Genomic DNA, 22235 nt, shown 5'->3' on the forward strand with positions numbered 1-22235 from the left:
TTGTATCATAAGCCTTAAATTATGACATGAATCGGTAAAATAAATAGTTACATCCCTAGTACTTGGAATTTACATCCACCTGCCAGATTTCTGCCCTTCAATCCAGCCCACCATCTCATTTGTGTTGTAAATGTAGCATTCAAATCAGACTGGTTTGTTTGGTCAATAAAGATGTGAGGGTGGGGGGGAAACGGCATTTCAGAGAAGACTCGTGACCAGAACACTTATGTAAAAAATAATCAATTTAAAGCCATGTGAAATTAGACCATTTGTGTTACAGTCAATGTCGTGGTATTTTGCTGCATCATGCTGGGTCTAGGAAGTTCAAATAAACATTACTTTGGGTCTGTTAGACTAGTTTTTCCTGACTGGTCTAGTTTGACTCCACGCGGTAGCTTGTCCCCTCGAGTCAAATGAAACTCCCGACTTGGCTGGGGGAAACTTTTTTTTTTCAGCCTTTTATTTTATTGTTTAAAATAAATTTCTTTAGGACAACAAACAGTTTCCCCCTGTCCCCACTGCGCACGCGCCCAATCTCTGATGACGTAACGCCATTAAAAAGCAAATCCAAAAACATTATAAATAATAAATGACTCCGGAAATGTAGCAAATAATGATTACACCGGAAATAAAATGTGCCTAAATACATTTCCCGAATAAAATAATATATTTTTTTAATTTATAAACTTCCTCCTTCCATATATATTTCCCTCAATAACTTCCAACATACCGAAAAAGAAGGTGTTTGTTAGCAGAAAATGTATATATATCCTATTAATCTGGGTAAAGTTGCTGCAGAAATACAAACATACCTGTGTTTGTTGGTGTTTCCCCCCCAAAGGATACCTGTGTGTTTCTTGGCAGGAGCTCCGTTCTCTGTCAACCTGCACACCTGTTGTGTGCTCCTCTAACCTGCACCGTGTCAGCACAAAGCCACACCCATCCATCTGTTTGAGACCGGTCCCTCAGAGGAACTGGCAGGAAGAAGACACTCATCCTCAGATCTGATCTTTTATTTATTTTTCAAACCTGATTTTTATTTGACATAAGAAAAACACAGCTTGCGGATCACAAATGTAATGCAATATTGACATAGGAAAAAAATATATTAAAGCATGGCTTGAAAACACAATTTATTTCTATTTTTTTTTTCCTTTTTAACTTGAGAACTGCAGGATAGAAAATGTCTAAAAGCCTTTGAGCACAAAAGGCTTCCAATGAGAACTTTTATATGCTATTCAGTTAATGAGTAAACTGTGTGCACAAGGACAGGCAGCAGTGCTGGACTGTTTAAATAAACTTTGCACCCTTGTTTAATAACGCTTTATTGCCATCCCTACCTCTTTTTTTCAAACATGTTCATGGATCAATGCAAAAAAAGCTGCCATGACTGAAACAAAAAATAAAAATATTATTTTTTTGTGCTACATGTCTACTTTGGGGTCATTCACAGAATGACACAGAAAAGCTTCTTTTCTCGGAAAGGGTTTTCTGATGACGCTACTGGTGTCACCAGAGGGTCCTCTTTGGCGTGAGATTCACAGAAGGCCATCAGCTCAGCTGCAGCTTTTGACACCTGCTCAAAAAAAATTGTGTTTAGGAGTCAGATTATATGTAAATTATTTACACCTTTTAGAATGTCTCTACAATCAGGATGTATTTGATCTAAATCTATAGAGAATTATGGAAACATAGATGCTTATTACGGATGACTCACCATCATCCTCTCTATGTTGACCTCGAGTTTGAGTTGCTCCACTGTCTTTCTAGCATCTGCAATCTTAGCCATGTTGTTGGACATCCTTCCCTTTTCTTCTCCCACTAAACGTCAGTCAGCCGGCAGCAAAGAAACAGAAAAACAAAAACAACAAAGAGTCAGACTTAATGAACAACATATTATTGAAAGCATCTCCAACGCTGGTTGGAGTCTGTTTCAATTTGCTTGTTAATTCTGCTCCCTGGGTCTCAGCTGCAGGTGGTGCAGGGAAGGTCTCAAAGGAGGAGGGCAGAGGAGCGGAGGCAGAGCAGCCTTCCCTGGGGGGGGCGGGGGAATCCGCCTACCCAGAGAGAATGCACAATTTGCACAGGCTCTTTACTTTCAATACAAACCATAAACCAGAAATGTAAAGTTTTAGTCAGTGTTTGCATCTTTCTGCTGCAAGATCCAAGACTTCTTCAATGGGAGTATGTCTTTACTTTGGTAGTTTCTACTAAGTCAACAGATGTCCTCTCCATCCTCACGCTTCTCTGTGCCAGTGCAATACATTTGTGACATATGGCGATAAAATCAGCACACAGACAACAGAGATTTACAATCTAATATAATTCACTTCTGCACCAAAAATGATAAAAAAATCAACTGTGAAGATTTCTTCCACTCACCGCAAACTGGACTTTGGGAGTAAAAGTAGGTCTGTTCTCGGGAAGGTCTGCCAGATCCAACTTACTGTAACAAACAAAGTGATGAAAAGATGAGGAGGGAGGCTGCAAGAGGTTCCCTCCTTCAGATAATTAGCACTGGCTCTGCCTCCAGGATGGGCTCGGTGCAGCAGTAAAAGGCAACATGTGGTGTGACCTTCAGCTCTGTGGTCTTTATTAGTCCTTCACTTACGATTATACAGGAGATTATGTATATATATATGTACACAAAAAGCCCTGACAAAATAAACCTCAGCAGACAATGCAAAAAACTGAGCGGCTTTAAAAGTTACAGACAGGGCAACAAGTAGGCTCCAAAAATAATAAAAGTGACTTTAAAACTTCATTCAGTTTGCAGAAATGTTTCAGATTTATAGAACTGACATTTTTACACTTCAATTTATTATATATATTTGTATTATTTATCCATTTTCAGGAGTTTCCTAAATTTCATAAATATTTCCAATATTTCCTCACAATAATGTAAAGAAAATATCATTTTTCTTTTGTATTCTAGCATTTACTTACAATATATACAGCCTGAATATGTGTGTATATTAAACACAAACATATTACACTAAAAACACCAAATGTCAGTGTAAATTTGTGTGACAAATGGGTGAGTTTTTGTCGGTGTGTGCGTTTCTTTCTCTGTAACCGTGTCCTTTTTAAGGCTGCTGGGGTTTCCTGTAGAGCCGCTGTGAGTTCACAGGCCTGCGGGGGGTAAAGTGGCGTATCATGGAGTTAAATGTCAAGTCCCTCATTAACATTTGATTCTCTGTAATAATTGGTTTCTTTACGTGAGAAACACTGGACCACATAAAAAGAAAAAAACAAACAAACTAAAGGTAATCTCTGTTGCTAGGACCACAACTTTTTTAAAGAAACTTAAAGGTTGTACACTTCAATTTTCTTTAATTGAAATCACTTTGGTGGTACATGATAGAATAGCAAGTCAGTTTTATGGCATTTAAAATATAAAAATAAGAATTGCTCCCTGCTCCACTCTATTCTGATGCTCTCACTTGCAGACAAATAGATCCAAATGTGTCTTTGTTTTCCTCTCATAAGGTGGAATCTGGATCAGATCTGTGTGGCTGAATAGCTGTTGTACTGGTGATGTTAGCTAGGGATGTGAAGAGCTATAAACTATCAAGAGAGCATGTAAACAGATGGATGATGGGAAGAGGGGCGGACCAACTGTCACCCTCAAAAATCAAAGGCGAATTTCTAATGAACTCTGTAAAAACTATGTCCTTGAAAACGACATACGTTTTTGATTGTGGCTAAAACGGCACAGAATGCTTTTACAATAGATCAAATGATGATCGGCATAGGACAGGGGTCTGCAACCTGCAGTTCTGCCTCAAGAAAAAATAAAATGTTTGTAAATTTAAAAAGAATCATACTATTCAATCAGGTAAGTCCAATTTTATTCAACTCATCCACAAACAGTTGAAGTGCAGTATGTGTCGCTCCTTTAATTATCCATCAAGCGGAGCCGCTTTTTTCCAAGTTTACCAAAGTTCTACTAAGACATTAGGACATATTTTTGAGTGCCGTGTACCACAGCAAATCAATTGGTGTTCAGTAAGCACGGTCAGAATTAAAGATAATTGGATTATAAAACAGGTTTTCTATTTTTGAAAAAAATGTAAGCATCTTAAGTCAGCCGAAAGGTCCAAAAAATCTGGAAAGGATTCAATTTTAGCTAGTTAAATTTAAGAATTTCTGGGTGGGATTAATCAAAAACAGTCTAATAAGCATCTTATAATTTTCTTTTTAAATGTTCCTGCTGACATCCCTGCTATTACATTTTTTGCATGGAGATTCTTCCATATGGAATAAGGGTCTTTTATTTTGAAAGGAAGCCTTGTGAATCTCTGTCAAGTCATAAACTACTTCATATTTAGAAAAAAGGGTTATTTTATCTTAATACAAATACAAATCGGTGTCTTTTTTTCTAAAGGGTGAGGTAAGACTTTATGGCTCCTACTGGGTTGTAGCTTAGAAATTGACCTGAATGACTCTAAGAGTTGAAGGTTGCCAACCCCTGTCACAGGACTTTAGCATGAAGAAAGTCAAACATGACATTTACTATCACTACGATTTTGTTGCACCTTTATCCTGTTAAAAATAAACATGACAACATTGGTGTAGAAAGTGGTGTAAAAGCCAATATCTAAAAGAAATCTATACACAAAAATGTAATTCTACGCTTTGAGAATGTTGCTATAGATCAGAGGTCTGGAACCTGCAGCTCCAGATCCACATGTGGCTCTTTTATCTCCACAGTGGCTCCTTGGCCAAACCTAAAATAAGTCAGGAGGACTGCTGACCGTCAGAGTCAGAAGTTACCAGCTAATGGCTGCCCAACCAAAACTACCTAAAGAAAAAGAAAAAATAAAGCCCGCAAACCAAGACTACCAAGGTCTAACCTTAAACTAAAATATCAAATCCCAGCAGTGTAAGAATGCTGAAGACAAGGGGGGAAAAATAAATAAAATAAAATGTGTATTTTTTTAAAGTAAGGATAAGTTAATTAGCATTTATTAAATTTAAATTAGTTAAATGTATACATTGATGACTGAGGTACACATAGATGATAAACTATGTAGGTTTTTACATCCCTGTTGAACTGAAGACGTCTTGTTTGATCAACACTACCTCCAGAATGTAGAGATTTTATGTGCAAAGCAAAACTTTGGTAAAAAGTTTGATCTTTTATTAGTTAAAAGCACATCATCTTGTACAACAGTGGTCACCAGAGCTGCACCAAGAGGATCCTGTTTGGCACAGATCAACTTTTATTTTGAAAATAAGTAAAAAAAAAAAAAAAAGAAATAAAGAAATAAAGAAAGAAATCCCAATTTGAGAGATGCTACTTTCTTTTGCATTTATTTGTGCCAAAAATAGAAAAAATCCTATTTATTATTTAAAAAAGCATTAATTCAAATTAAAATTTCCAAAAGGCTAAAGTAAGACTATACTGTACTAGACTTCTAGGGTTTGATCAGTAACAAGCCCAAATGACTCTTCTACTGTTAAAGGTTGCTGCTATAGACACTCTTGTTCAGCAGGAGATAAGAATATGTGCTTTAAGCTTTTTCAAATTATAAACCAACCCAAGTTGGGCTATTTTGAGGTTATAAAGGGACAAACCTTTTTCTTGATTATTTTAATTAAGGAGGGAAAAAATAAATTGAAACACTTTAACCCCAAAAGTTAGCATTTCTCAGAAAAGTAACCCAAAAATATATCCCAACATACATAACTGAAGATTTGGGCTGTGGAATTTGTATTTAGAGTTTATGACATGCAAAAATCTGGACAAATAGCAATGAAAATGTAATTAACAACAAATTATTTATTTACATTGTTAGCATTTTTTTCCCTTCAAAACCAAAGAGCCACACGTGACTCCAGAGCCTCAGGTTGCAGATATCTAGCCATATCTTAGCCAAAACAAATGAGCTCATTTCATGCAAATGTGTGTCTTGTTGGTGTTAGTGATGCTTTGTTTTTGGTGCATAAACAGAAACCAGTTGTGCTGGTTGTGTCTGCAGCAGTTAGTCATGGGTGAATGGAGGGGATGGATCAGCAGCACTATAACATACTCCATTAACTTATACTTATTTTTTATTAATTTTTTTTTATTTTTTGTTTGTTTGCAAAAACAATTTTTATATGTTAAGTAGCACATAGATTCAATTTATTTATTTTTTTTTATATTAAAAAAATAGAAAATGTCATTTAAAAATAACTATTTATTTACTTATTTTATTTTCTTACTAGATCCATGTGTGAAAAATGTGACTAGAACTCGTGTGTGATGATGTCAGTTCTGTTCAGGGTGAACTGTGGAGCCGCCTGCAGTCTCGGACGATCGGAACCGAGGGAGGCGGGCAGGAGGAGGAACCACCATGTGAGGCTAACGGCTCCTCTGAGGTCGCCTGTGGCCCAGAAACGGGGTTCCGATGGAGCCCTAAGCCTTGGTGCGGACTCGGACCCAGCTGGTCGGAACTCAAGCGATGATCCGTCGCGTTCGCTGCTGAGGACCGAGAACCGAACCGACGTCGCGGCTCCGCGCCGTCGTCTGTTAGCGACTTTTCTGTCCAGGAGGATGAGCGCGGCGGCGGGATGACGGCAGGATGGCGAGCGGGGCTGGGAGTGAGTATCCCGGGTGGGCTGCGGGCGTGCGGGCGGGCGGCCTGTCGTCACCTCGGGGAGAACATGTGCGCGCGGGTCTGCAGCTGCGGAGGAGGGGGGGACGCATCCGTGTGAGGCCGCCCGCAGCATCAGCATCATCATCCTCATCAGCAGCAGCAGGCCGTCAGTCCAGCTTTGTTTAGCTCAAACTCTAAGTGTGTTTCTTTGTGTCACATCTACAGAACACAAACTGCTGGTGATTGGACCTACAGAACCATGGACTGTGAGGGAGAAGCTGTGTTTGGCCACTTCTGTCATGAAGAGTGGAGACCAGAACTGGTGATGAACACTCCCCCTTCCAGAGCTTAGTCATGTCGGTTATGAATGTATTCAGGTGGATTACAACACTGATATACTGAAATAAAACTATACCATGCATTTTAGCATTTCGATTCATATAAGTGGTTTTCAATCCAATTCACAATCAATATTGGTTCATTTTGAACAATCTGGTTCTCAGACTTAAAATCAATCCAGGACATCTTTGGCTAAAACTTCAACAGTGTGACTCAGAGATGAATACCTGATACTGAACAGTGCAGGTGAAGATTTCAACAAGTAAACTAGAATGAAATCCTTCATAGTTTCACAAAAGTTAAGCCCACTGTTGTTTTTTGGAACATTCTACCACACTGTGACCACATGTCTTTGGACTGACTCATTTTTGCTGCCATCATATGTAGAGGAGTCTTGAGGCCTCTCAGGATTCATTAGATTGCGATTCAGGAGGCAACATTTTGATTATGAAACAATTATCAATGCAGCATCCTGCATGTTTTTCTTTTAGAAATGTTTCTCTTTACCACAAGACACTAGACTAATATGACTCACTTTTCTGCATTTTTAAGTAAAGACAAGATCAGTAACTTTTATTGAGAACATAAAAATTCTCACATGAAAAATATTTCATTCCACTTGTTACTTTTACTTTAATTCATAATATTTTGATTATCCATTTTCTAAAAGTCATAAAACGATTCAGAATCATTTATGGATCATAATCGATTTTTTCCCCACCACTAATCATATGAGTGTTCTCCTCTGTGATAGTCGTTTGTACAATATAGTAAACTAAACCTACCATATCTCAATCCAAATATTGTTTTCCAAGAAGGATTAAAATCAATTTATTTTGTTTATAGCCAATTATGCAACGGTATAGGTCAACTACCTCAACATACCTCAACTTCTAACTGAGCCGTCTTAATATAACTTTATTTGTTTAATAATATCACAAATGATGATATAAAACATTATGACTGAGCTTTATAATTATAATTCATATAATTATAAAGTCCATGAATCCATGTTCTTATGAATCAATGTATTGTTTTTTTTAAGTCAAAATAGTATTATTAGTGTTAAATTCTCATAATTTATAAACAAAAGTTCGATCTTTGTTCAGTTTAAATCATTATTTATTTGAAAATTGTTTTTTTCAAAGCCAAACTAATCAAGTTTTGGAATAAATCAGAATTTCCATTATTAACATTATATGCACAACCAGAATTGTGATGCTCTCCAGATGCCTAAAATAATATATTATATTCAGAGTTGAAAATGAAAATGCATTTTAAATATAAAATATGTAAAGTCAAAATATGTACATGATTTTCTCTTTTCTGAGCCAACTATCGCACATGTTTGTAATACAAGGAATACAAAGTTATATATATGCTTGTATTAAACACATAAGCTTGAACAAATGATCACATTTAGCAGAATCTAAACTCACAATTAGCCAAGACGTTGATAGAAAATTGTTTTAAATGTTTGTCGATGTGTTTTTATTTGAGTCTTTGTCTCCACAGGGTTTCCGTCAGTCGAGCCATCAAACCGTTCGCAGAACCCGGTCGACCACCTGACTGGTTCTCTCAGAAGGTAAGTCAAAACTTGACTTCATACCCACAAAAAACAAAACAAAACAAGAGAAACAACCTCCTTACCCATCATGCTTTGTTCTGGGATCCTCACAGCACTGCGCCTCCAAATACTCGGAGCTCCTGGAAACAACCGAGGCCCCAAAGTGAGAAAACATAAAACTTTAGTCTGAATTTGGACTTTTTAGGGTTTCAAAATCGCATCAACGACTCATGAGGGATTGAAGAGCAGCATGAGCGAATGTGTGTGTTCCTCTCAGGAGGAAGCGCGGTGAGAAAGGCGAGGTGGTGGAGACGATTGAGGATGTGATCGTGCGCAGGCTGACGGCTGAGAGGATCGAAGAGCTCAAGAGGTTCATCAAAGAAACACAGGAAAAGCACAGGCAAGTTTTATAACAAGAGGAGCCTGCCATCGCACCCAAAAGAGGTTTTTTCACAGCATGAAATGTTGCTTTTCCAGGGAGCTAAAGAGGGAAGCCGAGCTTATCCAGGCAGGACATCTGGATTCCAAACTGGAGGAGCTGTGGCAAGAAATTCTACGGTCAGATAAACAAAAACTCAAAATAATCAATTTTGCTGTATTCTAAGAGAAAGTTCTCTAAACCATGATGTGATAAAATGAGCATTTACTATAAATGAAAACAATATTAAATACTAAATTTCAAATATATTAGAAGATATGAAATGGAAACATGATGCATGGATGGATTTCAAGTGAAGTATTTTGAGAGATTTATTGTCCTTGAACCAGTCACAGTTTGAGATCTTAAAAAGGATTAACATTTGATTTTCCTTTTAGGAAAAAGAAGCAGGAGGAGGAAGAGGCCGAGCTGAAAAGAAAAAACACAGATGCTGCATTTCAGGGTACCTCCTTCAGTTTCTATTCAAGCCTCAAAAAAAACAAGCTAAAAACAGATGATGGCTTTGAAAATCCTCACCATGCTTCTGCTCCTCCATCTTCCAGCCAGACAGGTGGCAAAGAACATGCCGAAGCGGACGCCCAGTGTCACCATGAACTCCCCCTCGGCCTGTGGATCCCCAAGCCAGGAGTTCCCCCCAGGGGACCCAGCTGAGCCCCTGAGCCTGGAGGCTGGATCCACTAATAAGGTCTGAAAGTTGCAAAGGTTTTAAAAATGCAAATGAATCCTGCTTTATTTGGCTGGATAAATATGAAAGAATGTATATGGAGAAAGCACACTGAAAACAATGAAACATTGGATTAAGTAACAAAAGTTCTCTAATTTGTTACATTTAAATTAATCATGATTTAAACTTGATAAAAACGGATATTTTTACATGTAACAAATTACAGAGCTGTTGTTAATTGAAAAGAAGGTGACTCTACTGCATAATCTGTTTTTTTACGTCCTTTTCTCAAAGCTACTTAAGGTACAAAGTAAAATGTTTGGGAACAACACCAGCAAACGCTGTCCCCGCGGTCTCCTTGTGCCTGCAGGCTTCAGTCAGGTTTATGGCTCTTGCTGAGACCTCCGGACCTGAGAGCGACCTCCTCGTCCAGGGCGATCTCCTGGACGCTCAGAAGCAGCTCTTCAGCCAGAAAGCCACACCGTCACCTTCTCCGCTCCTGTCGGAGTTACTGAAGAAAGGAAACATCTTGGCTACTAATTCCAGACTGGTGTGTTGAAACTGAAAGCCATTCTGTCTAGTCTACTAATACTACTACAACTCTGCTTCTACTATGAGAAGATCAACACTGATGCAAAAAAACTGTTTATGATTTTAGGTTGTGGAGGGCAATATGTCTGCAGGTCACATGACCGGATCACATGACCCACAGCTGACTCCATCCTGTCCACCTCTCTCCCAGGCTACAGGTACACGAACTATTTAGGAAAACTGAGGAACACTTTATTGTTCCTGCCAATCATTGACTGTGTGCAGCTCACACCCTATTCTTCGCCTTTACTCTGTGCGGCAGGGGCTCCGATGTTGTCCCGCCTCCTGGAGGCAGGCCCCTCCCAGTTCTCCCCTTCAGACGGTTTCATGGCGAGTGCAGGATCTGCTTGCAGTGCTGCTGCAAGCCCCGATCCTCTCAACTGTTCCATCTCAGCAAGTTCAGGTCTGTCCCCTTAACCCCACGCGGTCCATCTACAAACCCCCAGGTCAAAGGATGCATTTAAAAAAAAAAGATATTTGAGATCACGATGAGGTTTTTGCTGTGTGACATGTAAGTGGAGGTGTTTGCAGATGCATCATTCAGGTTTCAAAATGAGTTGCTGGCTGTGTTAGAGGCTGATGTGGCGCCGCCGTCCTGCCACGCCGTCCCTGGACAGCAGACGGGTGCAGAGGTCAGTGAGGAGGATGTGACCCTGTCCTACCTGGGCGATGAACTGGACATGAAGACAGTGGGGGACATCATCGCCATCATTGAAGAAAAGGTAAACGACAATTAAGAAGGATCATCACAACTGGTTTTGAATGCTTTGGTAGTTTCTGGATCCAAATTGTTCAGTTTTAAAAAAATGACCATTTTGTGAGGAAGAACAAAGGTTTATATGTATCATGTTTTGATTTTTTTTGTATTAGGTCCTGAAAAAAGTCATTTTACAATCAGAATGACGACAAAAACACTCATTTTGGGCAAGGGATCATTACAGAATCCCTCAATCTGCTAGATCCTTTAATACATTTTGACAGTTTAATTTAATTTGATTATAAGTGGATTCCTTTTTTTCTGTTCCTTAATCCCTGAATTTATTTCCAGCTATACATTTTTTTATGTTATTGCTTTTAAGTAGATGCTACATTTAGGTAATTTTGGAGCCGAAGTGGTTTGTCGCATATTTGCCACAGCAGGCATTTAGGGGTTAAAAACCCACTGATCATTTTTTAATCAATTTTAAAAGCGTTTCCAATGATCTTTTAATTATAATTTTTAATTTTTAAAGCGGTGTTCCTGTAGAGTGCCAGTAGTTCATTAGAAATACCGGTTAGGAGCAACTCCACCCCCTTTACCCCTCTACAGTTCTGCGTTATAAATTAACTTTTTTTTCAACCAATATTTTTCCATCCCTCTTTGATTTACAATTATTTAAAAAAAGAAATAATCAGTTATGTAATTTTGAGCTTACATTTCTTAATACTATTAGCAGAAAAATGCCATAAGCACACGTTAAAAACATGATTTTTATCAGAATTTATCTATAAATTGTTTATTCTAAAAGCACCTTTGAGACGATGGTCATGTTCCTCCAGGCAGACGAGGCTGCAGAGGCTTTGGACGCAGCAGCAGTCGAGGCTGCCCTGTCCCTCTGTGAGGAGAACGGCCATGCCCTGCCTGCAGGCTGGGACTCTGGCCCCTTTCAGCCCAGAGAGTCCCAAACCGCAGCGACAACCGCAGCGCTGCAGCCCTCGTCTCTCTACTGCAGCATGGAGGCGGGCTCGGAGGCCTCACTAATCTGCAACAGTCAAAACAACCGTCTGGCCGGGTTCCCCTTAGAGCTGCGGAGCCCTCCTCCGGTCCCTTTATCCTCGTGCGACTCAAAGACTTTGGAGCACTGCCAGAGTTCCCCCTCCATCCATTCTGAGGCAGAGACTGCAGAGCGGAGGGACACAAAGGAACTGGTACCAGTGGATGGTACTGCTTTAAAATGTGAAAGTTATAGCGAGGCACAGAAAGGACCGGAAAATGACGACAGAGGTACATGCAATCAGCTTATATATATATATATACATATATATATATATATACATGCATTTATGTATCCATATATATATATGTACAATATATGTATATATAAATTATATGTATATAAAATATATATCTATATTAATGAATGTGCATTTTAATGAACTTCTTATTGTCGTCGTTAGACTATGAAAAAGAAGAGAGCCCCTCTGTGAAAGGACAGCACAAGGTATATATCACTACAGCATGAAAAAGCTTTTGATCATCGTGCTTTATTGAAGTTTGCAGCTTCCTGCAGTCCTGCAGTGTGACGTGTGCATTATCTGCTCTGCTTTTCTTCCAGTCCCAGGAGCTAGAGGATAGAAATGATGCTAGAAATGAGGAAAATCCTCCAGAGACTAAAGCAGACAGCAGTGCGGAGGAGCCAGAGGTATGTGGAGAAGAAGAGGGTTATGGGATTGAGGGGTTCTTATCAGAACCAGATGGGGAATTGGAGCTCCCACCTGCAGCTAGCGAGAGTGAGGATGGATGCAGCCTCCACACTGCGTCCTCATCTCTGCAGCTCCACGCAGTCGCAGACTCCATCCCCAGCAGCCCCGCATCGTCACAGTTGTGAGTGACACAAACTCAGACAGGAAAGACTGTCATGTGTGTCAGATGATGCTGAAAGGCGCCTCCTAGAGGGAGCTGCCGGTTCTGCTGCCTCACGACTTGTGCGTTTCTTCTACTCCCTTCTTTTGTGGCTTCACCGTGCAGCTCTGTGTGCAGCGAGGATCTGGAAGCCCTGCAGGCTCACAGGATCTGGAAGAAAGCAATTATGCTTGTGTGGCGTGCAGCTGCCAATCACAGGTCAGAAAATAGTTTGGCACCCCACTGAGCCGGGGAAACTTATTTTAACCCTTTTCCTCAAACCTCGGCAGGTATGCAAATGTCTTCCTGCAGCCTGTAACGGATGAAATCGCACCTGGATATCATAGGATCGTCCACAGGTAAACACTCTCGAAGGAGAACACTGAGCAGATGGGGCAGATTCATCAGCTCCACCTTCTCCTCCACCTCCACAGACCCATGGACCTGGCCACCCTAAAAAAGAACATTGAGACCGGTTTGATCCGGACCACGGCGGAGTTCCAGAGGGACATCATGCTGATGTTCCAGAACGCTGTCATGTACAACGGCCTGGATCACGACGTGTACCACATGGCTCTGGAGATGCAGCGTGACGTCATGGAGCAGATCCAACAGTTTCTGGCCACCCAGCTCATCATGGAGACTTCTGAGTCTGGTATCAGCTCCAAGAGCTTGAGAGGCCGAGAGAGTACGCACAAACAGGACTCCACTGACAAGGTGATTGGCTAGAACTTTAAATAAAGAGGAGTTGAGATTAGAAGAACATTAACAGATTTGAAGATTTTTTTTTTTTTTACCAGGGAAAGTTTTATTGTTTTGAAACAAAAGGCAAAGTTTTAAGTAGACAATGTTGTTGTTCACCTTTTGGCTTATAAGAACTAGTACTATTTTTATTAGCTTTTAGATTTGATGCATACCTGTTCATTTCTGGTGTGCACCCGATAGTTTTTAGTGCACTCCAGATCATTTTTGGAGGGCACCATATCGTTTGCTATCTGGTGGGCACCAGATTACTTCTAGTTTCTGGTGCATACCAGTTAATTACTGGTGCAGACAAGTTAGTTTCAAGTGTGTGCTGCTGAATTTCTAGTGCTCACAATATCATTTACAGTCAGGTAGGCACCATAGTTTCTGGTGTGTACAACAAATCAATACTATTACATTTGTTTTACCTTCTAGTTTCTGGTGCATACTTAATTTTGAGAGTCCACCAGTTAGTTTCTTTCAGGTGCGTACTAGATAGTTTCTGGTGCACATGGCAAACTAGTTCTATTTTTTTTTTTGTTGTTTTTTTTACTTTTATTAAAAGCTGAGATGGGAAGAGTTATGATGCCGTCTTTCCTGTTACAGGATACCGTGTCCATGTCCTCACCTGCCTTCCTCCTATCTCTTTTTGTAAGTATTCATCCAATCGTTGCTAAAATGCATCTTTATTTTTAATGCAAGTCTGCTGTGAGAGAAACTACTGCTCATTATCAGTGCTGGGGTGTCGTAGAAACTATCATTTCTTCCCCTGCTTGCAGGATGGAGGCACCAGGGGGCGCCGTAGTGCCATACAAGCTGATCTCAAGATGAAGAAATGAGTTTCTGCCTGATATTTTTTGTCCCTCTCTCATACCCCCCTCTGCACAACAGAGCTTTCACCCTGCTCTCTATATTGACTTAAAGCCTGTGATGATGAGAGCCTCATTACCTGAGAGACAGTCGCCCACAGGTGTGGATTACACGTCTAATCCTCAGATTACTGCTGGCAGTCTTTGTGAGTTGCTCCAACTTTTCCTAAATGAAACTGCAGGCCCCTCTGACTAACCAGGCAGCACACTAAAGTTTGGACTCATCGACTCGTGCTGGAGATGTGCCCAAACTCTCCACTTTTGCTGGATTTGCTGACACTTAGTTTTTCCTCTTTTGAGCCTAAAACCACTGGGAGTGGTCACGTTTTATTTCTGAGCACTTATCTTCATATTTGGTGTTTAAACTAATCAGTTTTGATCATATTTACATGATGTTTTTAAATATGGATGTATCATGTGAGCTCACTTGTTTTAGTCCTAACAAAGACATTTTTGAAGTTCTGTTAGTGCTTTTGGAGAAACTGTGATCATTTTTTTTGTGAACTAAAGTAATTGCAAGTACAATAAAACTATAAAGTGATCCTTTATAACAGCCAAAATATTATAGTTTGTTGGTTAATTTCTTTTTCGTTTAAGAAACTTTACAAAATATGTTTTCAGGTGTAGTTTTGGTGCCACATCTTTGGAATCGTTCTCATAAAGTGCGAGAATATGAGGAGGAAGGATAACTTTGTTGTTATGTAAACATGCCTCATAAATATAACTGACTCATAACTTTGAACCTGACCGAGGACTTTCCAGCTCGTGTTTGTTGCTTCTGTCAGCTGCCATGTTCCTGTTTACAGTGTAAATAGCTTTGATCGGGTTCTCCTACAGGCTGTTCTGGTTCTGAGGAATCCAGTAACGTATTTTTTGTGTTGAATAATGAAAAGAAAATAGAGAAATATGTTTGTTGGGGTCTCTCTTTACATAAGCACAGAAACCTAGATACAGCGTTGCTTTCATGAATCCTACCACTTTTGTAAAGATGATGGAGAGAAACACAATATTGGCCTTGGAAGCCTGGAAGATTTTCTAAATGCGACTTTATAAATGAGGACTACTTATAGATCACAGATAATTGAACCGTGTGACACTTGAGTGGTTTGCTTGATAAAGAGTTAACATGTTGAGCTCCATCTTCTCAGTCCGACAATAAGCTGTCAGAGCTGCATGAACTAGCATAGACGGAGACGAACCAGAGACGGCGAGAGTAAAGTTTTGGCAGGTTCTGGCATGGTGAGGCACCGACGTCAATCAGATTTACAAACATATGAACCCTACAGAGTAACCTATTCAGCTTTTAATAGACAACAGTTAAAGTATGTCGTTTAAAATTTAATTTCAACATTTTCTTCTGTTTACACAGAGAAAAAAAAAATCAATAAAATTGTTTTTATTGACTTACTTTTACAGTTTTAAAAATCTGTCTCAATGAATATCACTCCCCATGATGTGTCTAAACAAATTCATGAGTTTAGACATTTATAAAATGATGCTAAACAATTTTATATCTGGATGGCTGCACTCGACTTGCTACCACTAATTCTATTATTCTTTAGCCGCGGTGTCACATTCTCTGTGCTCACCAGCACCATCTGCCTTGAGGTCGGTGTACTGCGGCATATTTGTAAAGCAGATAAAAAGACTAAATAAGTCACAAATTGGCACAGATGTAATCAGTCAGATGGTGAAAAACAGAAAAATTAAGTAATTAAAAATAAAGCGTCTTTTTTTAGGACAGAAAGACCGAAATAATACAGCGCTTACATCAGTGTGTGCGGAACAGGGGAGGCTCATAACTCCTAAATTGGATACTTTTTTACCAAAGAAACATTGAAAACCCACACAGAAAAGGTAATCATATAATAGACATATCTGAAAAATATTTGTTTTTAATAATGAAAAGTATATTCATCTTGTTTATGCATTTTCTAAGCTTTATTGTGCAGGTGAGGCACAGGCTTACTGACTGCACGTCACTGAGTTTTGGTGAGTTTGGTGTGTTCCATTGATTCTGTTCTTGTTTGTGTACATACGTATTTTTAAATTGACTTTTTTTCTGTTTTAGAAGTCTTAACTAATTAATTTCAAAGAGATCACAATCTTAATAACGTTTAAACCAGAGTTTAAAACAAATTCATATGACTTAACTAAATATGTATAAACTTATCTTACTGATCCACATGTGAAGCTTATAAAAAAATGAAAAATAAAAAATAAGAACCAAAGAGGCCAACACTGTTCTCTGGTTACATCTTTAATTTCGAAGACTTTTTTGGCTGAAAGCTCCAGTCCGCAGCGATTCCTTCCACAACCCTGACTTTTTTTTTTAATCACAGTAGAAAATTGACATGTTTTGCAGCTGGACAGTGCGTCACTGTTTCCACTCATTTACAATGATACTGCATGTTTTCACCAAGGTGTCTCCGCTAAAGAAACAAACATGAATTTAGCCATGTGTTTTAGCAAGCAGCTGTAACAAGAACAAAGGGGAATATTAACACATAAACGCAATCAATGAAGCTAGGTATTCCATGAATATGAGGACGGCTAAGGCAGTTTGGCATGACAGCAGGTAATGGAGGTATTAATGACCGCATAAGGGATGAGTGGATGTAGAGAATAACATTTTATAAAGTCAGCTTTCTAGTTTTAACAGCCAGAATTCCACCCCCTTGACATCTATTTGTTTAGATTTAAGAAGGATAATCTGCCTTTTTTCACAAGAAATCTCCAAAAGTGGAAAAAAAAAAAGATGAAGGGGAAAAAGTGAGCTTGTGCGTGGCTTACATGTCAGTCCTAATACCCTGATGCAGATTTAACCTTAAAACACAGCAGAAATAGATGGGTGAAAATTCTTTTTGAATTTCTTAAAAAAGGGGAAGGAAAAAACCAACAGATACTGTACCTGAGCACTGGCGTATGGAGCTGTTCTAGTGTACACACATCCTCAAATAGTGTTAATACATTTTCATTTAGTTGAGGTCAAATTAAGAAATTTGTCAACTTCTGAGTAAAAATTCAGCGAATAGAACAAACCGTTTAGGATTTGTCCAAGCTCTTTAGCTTAAGTCACTTTTTCCTACAGAAAAATATCAAGCCAAGACGCTCAACTAACATTCACTCCGTTAATCTACTAAATAAATACATCTAAAGACAAAGTAATGACACGAAAAACATAAATAAGCTACAAACCAAAACCGATTGTACGTTGAGAACATACGTGTGCCTTTGTGACCCCAAAGGGAGACTGCATAAGTCATGCCATTTCTATAAGAAAGTTTCAAGGCTCAGAGACGTCAAACGTTACAGCCACGCCGCACCCGCATGTGGTGCTGCTCCCAAAGCCACGCCCACCATGCAGTGGTCCTCCACCTTCTGAGAAGAGAAGGCACCTCGCTCCTGCACCCACAGAGACTTCCTTACAAAGTGGAGAAAATAACACGCTTGGCTAAAGAACGGCAGCTCCTTCCTTCATTTGACTCTCAGTCGCCCGACCAATCGGTGCAGTTTGTCACAGTTGTCCAGCCTCATCGACTCCGCCTTCTGCTTTAACCGCTCGTCGCGGTAGAGCTGTCCCAGGTTCGCCAGGTCTGACTCTGGAAAGCAAAAAAAAGTAGAGTCAAAATTAAAGTAAAAACAGGTTAAAGAAAATGAAACGTACAAAAGATTCAGAGATGGACTGTTTTTTGGGAAAAAGAGTTATGTATCATGCAATCAAAATGATGAACACATTTCTGTCCAGATGTTTGATTTAGTACACAAACTTCCAGATGACTGAAGGAAATTTTGAGATTGCTCCTCAGTAAATCAGAAACCATTTGTGTCTTGATTAAAAGTTTAAGATAAAATACTGGACTGTATTTACGAAAGAGTGTGTGTCTTTCTTCATGGGAGCAATGGATGCAGACGGCGCACACACTTTGACTGGGAAGCAGCGCTGGGTGAATATCAACATGTGAAGGGCGTGTTGACACCTGGGCTAAAGTATCTGCTGTCCGAGCTTTCGCTAAAGCCACCGGCATCATCAGTGAACAACCGCCTGACAATGAGGCTGACTCAAACAAGGATGAGAGGGAAGCGGCATGTTTGATTATGGAATTATGCAGCTGTTTAATTCAAACAACAAAGATATTCTGTGAGAGAAGATTAAAAAGAGTGGTTTGTTAAATAGTGGGATAAAGTTTAACTAAACTCTAAAGAGCCCGTATGTGGTCTCGGTCTGCTGGTGTCAATGTAATATATATCTGTGTGTCATCTGCATAGTTATGTTAACTAATGTCGTTCTTTATATACTGCTCCAGTGGGAGCATGAAGATGTTAAAAAGAAGTGGCCCCAGGATAGATCCTTGGAGAACTCCATATGTAATTTCTGTTGACTCAGATGTGAAGTTACCTATTGACACAAAATATTTCCTGTTTTCCAAGTACGTTTAGTATTGGCCCAGCATTTCAAAAAGTTTGATTTTTGGTCACTTTAATGTAGAATTATAGAGAAAAAGTTTTGTCAGACACGCCCCCTAAGTCAAAGGATTTTTTAAACAATTTTTCCCGTTTTAGTAACATTAAAGCTCACTTTGCTGCTTCTCCTTCCAGCAGCTGTTCTGCAGGTGCTCAATGTAGTCACTTTCAATGGATTTCTCCAGCTCCTCCAGTGCAGCGCCGCGGTACTCCTTCTCAAAACTCTTATCCACGTAGTATGGCACGCCCATGTGCTGCGTCTCTCTGGACACCACCAGCCCCATGGACCTGTCGTCAAACATGCAGTCAGACCAGCGAGAAAACCTGAAATGTTTATTGAAATGCTTTTTCCACTCACGGCTTGTAGAAGAGGCTGTAGGGCGGGTTGGTGGCCATCATCTGAGTAAACACTGATATGAGGATTAACATCAGCACTGGCAGAAGCTGCAGAAGAGCTGTGAAGGTGTTCTGTGGGAAGATAAAGTCAGCAATGATTATAAATAATCTAATACTGCATGTAGGCTGGTTCCACTCTGCTGCTCTTGTCAGAGATGAAATCTTTCTGCACCATTAATATACACAAATTTTAAAAAAGATCTCCAAATTTCAGAGGTTCTTCACTGATTTTAGAAGATCAATCGTGGTTCAGCTCCTTGGATTTTGGGGAGTATTTATATTGACCTGACTCTGGTTCTCCTCCACCACCTCCTCACGCCTCTCTTGATGAGCGCGTCGACGGCGAGGCTGACAGAACTGGGCGTAGGAGGCTCCACGGTTTGTGTAGACGTGAACATTTCCTGTAGAGTCAAAAAGGAGTCAATACTCCTACAACTCTAACTATAACACAGGAAAAAAATACAGAAAAAAGTAATTTCGCCTGTTTTCAGGTCATTTGTGGTTTTTAAAACCAAAGTTTTTGTTTTTAAATCAACTTTAAACTGGTGCACGGACGTCATGGGTGGGTCTGTACCTGTAGGAAACCGTCCTCCAAAGAAAATGTTGAAGAGTTCCTCGGGGGAAATGTCGGCCTCGAAGTCTCGGTGGAAGTTTCGGTAGTGTCCGGGGCGAGCGTGGCCAGAATGCTGGGACGGGGTCGAGGCTGCAGATGCATCTCCAAACTGATCGTACTGCTGCCTTTTCTCTGGATTACTCAGTACAGCGTACGCATTACCTATTGCTGCAGGAAACAAACAAACACAGGAAGCACTTAGCTGCAGCCGACACAGACAGCTGCAGTTATAACAGCAGTCAAGTGAGTTCTTTTTTTTTTTTTAATGACTGACCAAAGTGAAGTGTGTTACATTAGCTCTGAGCAATAATAGAAAAGGATATTCTTTTAAGGGTGTGCTCAACGCACTTACAAGTGATTCAATGCTTGTCCTGCGAGGAAAAAAAGGCCAGAGTGTGTCGAGTTTGAAAAATGAAAACAATTGAAAATAGAAAAACATCGACTCTGACTGCAGAAAACATATTTTCTGCAACTGATTTCAAACAAATATTCTGAATAAAGATATTTTCTGTGTGATGTTGGTGTAAAAGTGGCCAAAATTACACTCATCCAAGAAGTTACATAAGATCCCACAAAATCATTTAAAGTCCCACTACGGTCATCTTTTGATCTATTTCAAAAGTGTGACCAGTGGTCTTTTACAGTATTTAGGCAAGGAAATGCAAGTTTATTTGTTTAGCACATTTCAAGCACAGAGACAATTCAAAGTGCTTTACATGATGACGTCCAACCTTTTATCTTTAGCCCCAAAGACAATAACCTCAGTTTTGTTTTTGTTTAATTGAAGTAAGTTGTGGCACATCCAGTCATTAACATCCTCAATGCATTTACCAAGAGCCTGTACAGGGCCTCGGTCTATAATATATATGCGCGTCATCTGCATAGATATGGTGACTGATGTTGTTGTTCTTTACATACTGCTCCAGTGGGAGCATGTAGATTTTAAATAGAAGTGGCCCCAGGATGGAGCCTTGGGGAACTCCATATGTAATTTATCTAGGCTCAGATGTGAAGTTACCAATTGACACAAAATTGACCTGTTTTTCCAAGTACGCTTTGAACCAGTTTAGTACTGGCCCAGCGAGACCCACCCAGTTTTCCAGTCACCTAAGTAGTACAGCGTGGTCGACTGTATCAAATCCAATAAAACTAGCACTGACATATCTACACTGTATTCAAACATTTATAATTTAGGATTATTACTTTTTTTAGTGAAAATCAAAAAACTTGTGATGCTCTCTGGTTTTCAGGTTTCTGAACAAGAACATCATACCAATAGTTAAAAGTGGTGGTAGTGTCATGGTTAGGGGTTCTTTTGCAGCAGATGGGGCAAATTCAATTTAGATGTTTTTCTCTCCTAAATAATAAGCATTTTTCTTTGTCCACTTCCATTTGTTGGTTAAGTGTGACACAAAAACTAATACAACATGCAGTGATTTAAACTTTCTCTACTTCATCAGTTTTACCTTTAAACGCATCTGTAGCTCCTGGTGCAAAGTTCTTGTCTGGATGAAACTTCAGCGCCAGCTTCCTGTACGCTTTCTTCAAATCTTCATCGCTGGCATTTTTGCTGATGCCGAGGATTTCATAAAAGTCTTTACAATTCTTTATCCTGTAATTGCAACACATGCTGGCTGAAAAACTCAAGCTTGGACAAAAAGGCAAACAAAAGCATTCAATTTTATTTTGCTTGACTTTACATTAATTTTTACATGAAAAAATAAAGAAAACATCAAGAAAGAAACACAAACCAATACAAAATGTAGCTTTTTACTGTTTAAACTCTAATAAAAACTATATATGTGTGTGCTCTAGGAGCATTCAGATGTGTGTGAACACAATACTTAAAGGACAAAAAAAAACAGATTGTTAAAAATTTTAGCTTTAAAGGCAACAGCTTTCAGACTGCTAAGAGAATCTCGCTCAACCACTCATAAGATCAAGTAAGTCAGTTTTGCTGCGTCATGAAAACAAATATATACATTAAGTGACTGTGCACCTGAGAACACCCTGGCGTTGCTCCTCGGTGTACGTTTTCTTTTCATCACTGTTTGCACTCCTCGTCTCCTGCTCGTCCATGTCCTCGTCTCTCCAGCCTGACGGAGGCGGAACGTGGTTTGTTTCAGGTGGGGCACAGTTTCCATTTCTCAGGATGGCGTCTATCAGAACTGTAAAACACCAAAAGAGAGCGAGGTTAACAGATCATCCAGGAGCACAAAAGAACGGACTGACGTGGACCAGGAGTGCCCAATATGTTGATCACGGTCAGGAGGAAGTGTAGGTGGATTCTGGGCCGGCAAAAAAATAAAAAAATAAAAAATAAAAAATCGAAAATAATCTCAAATATACGGAGCCCCTAAAGG

At 39.6% G+C, this 22235-nt stretch overlaps 4 protein-coding genes across 5 annotated transcripts in view; 1 reads left to right on the forward strand and 3 right to left on the reverse strand.

Annotated features, from left to right (window-relative positions):
* The window catches only part of tmem45b (transmembrane protein 45B), a 6202-nt gene extending 5242 nt beyond the window's left edge, over positions 1-960 (reverse strand). Inside the window, exon 1 of the mRNA XM_024265200.2 lies at positions 813-960. The gene's annotated coding sequence lies outside the window, so the exon portion shown is untranslated. The remainder of the gene's footprint in view (positions 1-812) is intronic.
* Positions 961-1125: 165 nt separating this feature from the next.
* On the reverse strand, positions 1126-2565 carry gng8 (guanine nucleotide binding protein (G protein), gamma 8). Its single transcript, XM_024265223.2, has 3 exons — positions 2383-2565; positions 1718-1821; positions 1126-1576 (listed from the first exon to the last, which is right to left on the reverse strand). The coding sequence occupies exons 2-3, from the start codon at positions 1799-1801 to the stop codon at positions 1448-1450; spliced, it is 213 nt and encodes a 70-aa protein (XP_024120991.1). The 5' UTR covers positions 1802-1821; positions 2383-2565; the 3' UTR covers positions 1126-1447.
* A 3151-nt stretch (positions 2566-5716) lies between these two features.
* LOC112142001 (bromodomain-containing protein 8) lies at positions 5717-17156 on the forward strand. The gene is made up of 20 exons (XM_024265236.2): positions 5717-6588; positions 6810-6906; positions 8439-8508; positions 8604-8653; positions 8768-8890; positions 8968-9048; positions 9307-9371; positions 9472-9614; positions 9964-10143; positions 10252-10342; positions 10447-10587; positions 10758-10906; positions 11724-12168; positions 12342-12385; positions 12500-12768; positions 12913-13005; positions 13077-13145; positions 13221-13503; positions 14137-14181; positions 14310-17156. Exons 1-20 carry the CDS (start codon positions 6570-6572, stop codon positions 14367-14369), a joined length of 2517 nt encoding a protein of 838 aa, XP_024121004.1. The 5' UTR covers positions 5717-6569; the 3' UTR covers positions 14370-17156.
* The window catches only part of dnajc18 (DnaJ (Hsp40) homolog, subfamily C, member 18), an 8296-nt gene continuing 2707 nt past the window's right edge, over positions 16647-22235 (reverse strand). The window contains exons 2-8 of one of the 2 annotated variants that reach the window (XM_024265270.2): positions 21872-22040; positions 21339-21484; positions 19834-20040; positions 19545-19660; positions 19222-19331; positions 18979-19151; positions 16647-18001 (exon numbers count right to left, since the gene is read on the reverse strand). In XM_024265270.2, the coding sequence (XP_024121038.1) occupies positions 17877-18001; positions 18979-19151; positions 19222-19331; positions 19545-19660; positions 19834-20040; positions 21339-21484; positions 21872-22040 (1046 nt within the window). In that variant the 3' untranslated portion in view covers positions 16647-17876. The remainder of the gene's footprint in view (positions 18002-18978; positions 19152-19221; positions 19332-19544; positions 19661-19833; positions 20041-21338; positions 21485-21871; positions 22041-22235) is intronic. The other variant, XM_024265263.2, reaches the window with a different exon arrangement.

The sequence above is a fragment of the Oryzias melastigma genome, linkage group LG14 (assembly GCF_002922805.2).
Source record: "Oryzias melastigma strain HK-1 linkage group LG14, ASM292280v2, whole genome shotgun sequence".
In the NCBI taxonomy this organism is placed as follows: domain Eukaryota; kingdom Metazoa; phylum Chordata; class Actinopteri; order Beloniformes; family Adrianichthyidae; genus Oryzias; species Oryzias melastigma.

What these genes read in the sequence shown, in the direction of transcription:
- LOC112142001 (XM_024265236.2), top strand. An exon ending in AGCCCCGCATCGTCACAGTT is followed by an intron (nt 12,769 to 12,912) that starts GTGAGTGACACA and finishes TTCACCGTGCAG; the next exon opens with CTCTGTGTGCAGCGAGGATC. An exon ending in AACAGGACTCCACTGACAAG is followed by an intron (nt 13,504 to 14,136) that starts GTGATTGGCTAG and finishes TTCCTGTTACAG; the next exon opens with GATACCGTGTCCATGTCCTC.
- gng8 (XM_024265223.2), bottom strand. Translation starts at nt 1,801, where the DNA reads ATGTCCAACAACATGGCTAAGATTGCAGATGCTAGAAAGACAGTGGAG. An exon ending in TCAACATAGAGAGGATGATG is followed by an intron (nt 1,577 to 1,717) that starts GTGAGTCATCCG and finishes TTTTTTGAGCAG; the next exon opens with GTGTCAAAAGCTGCAGCTGA.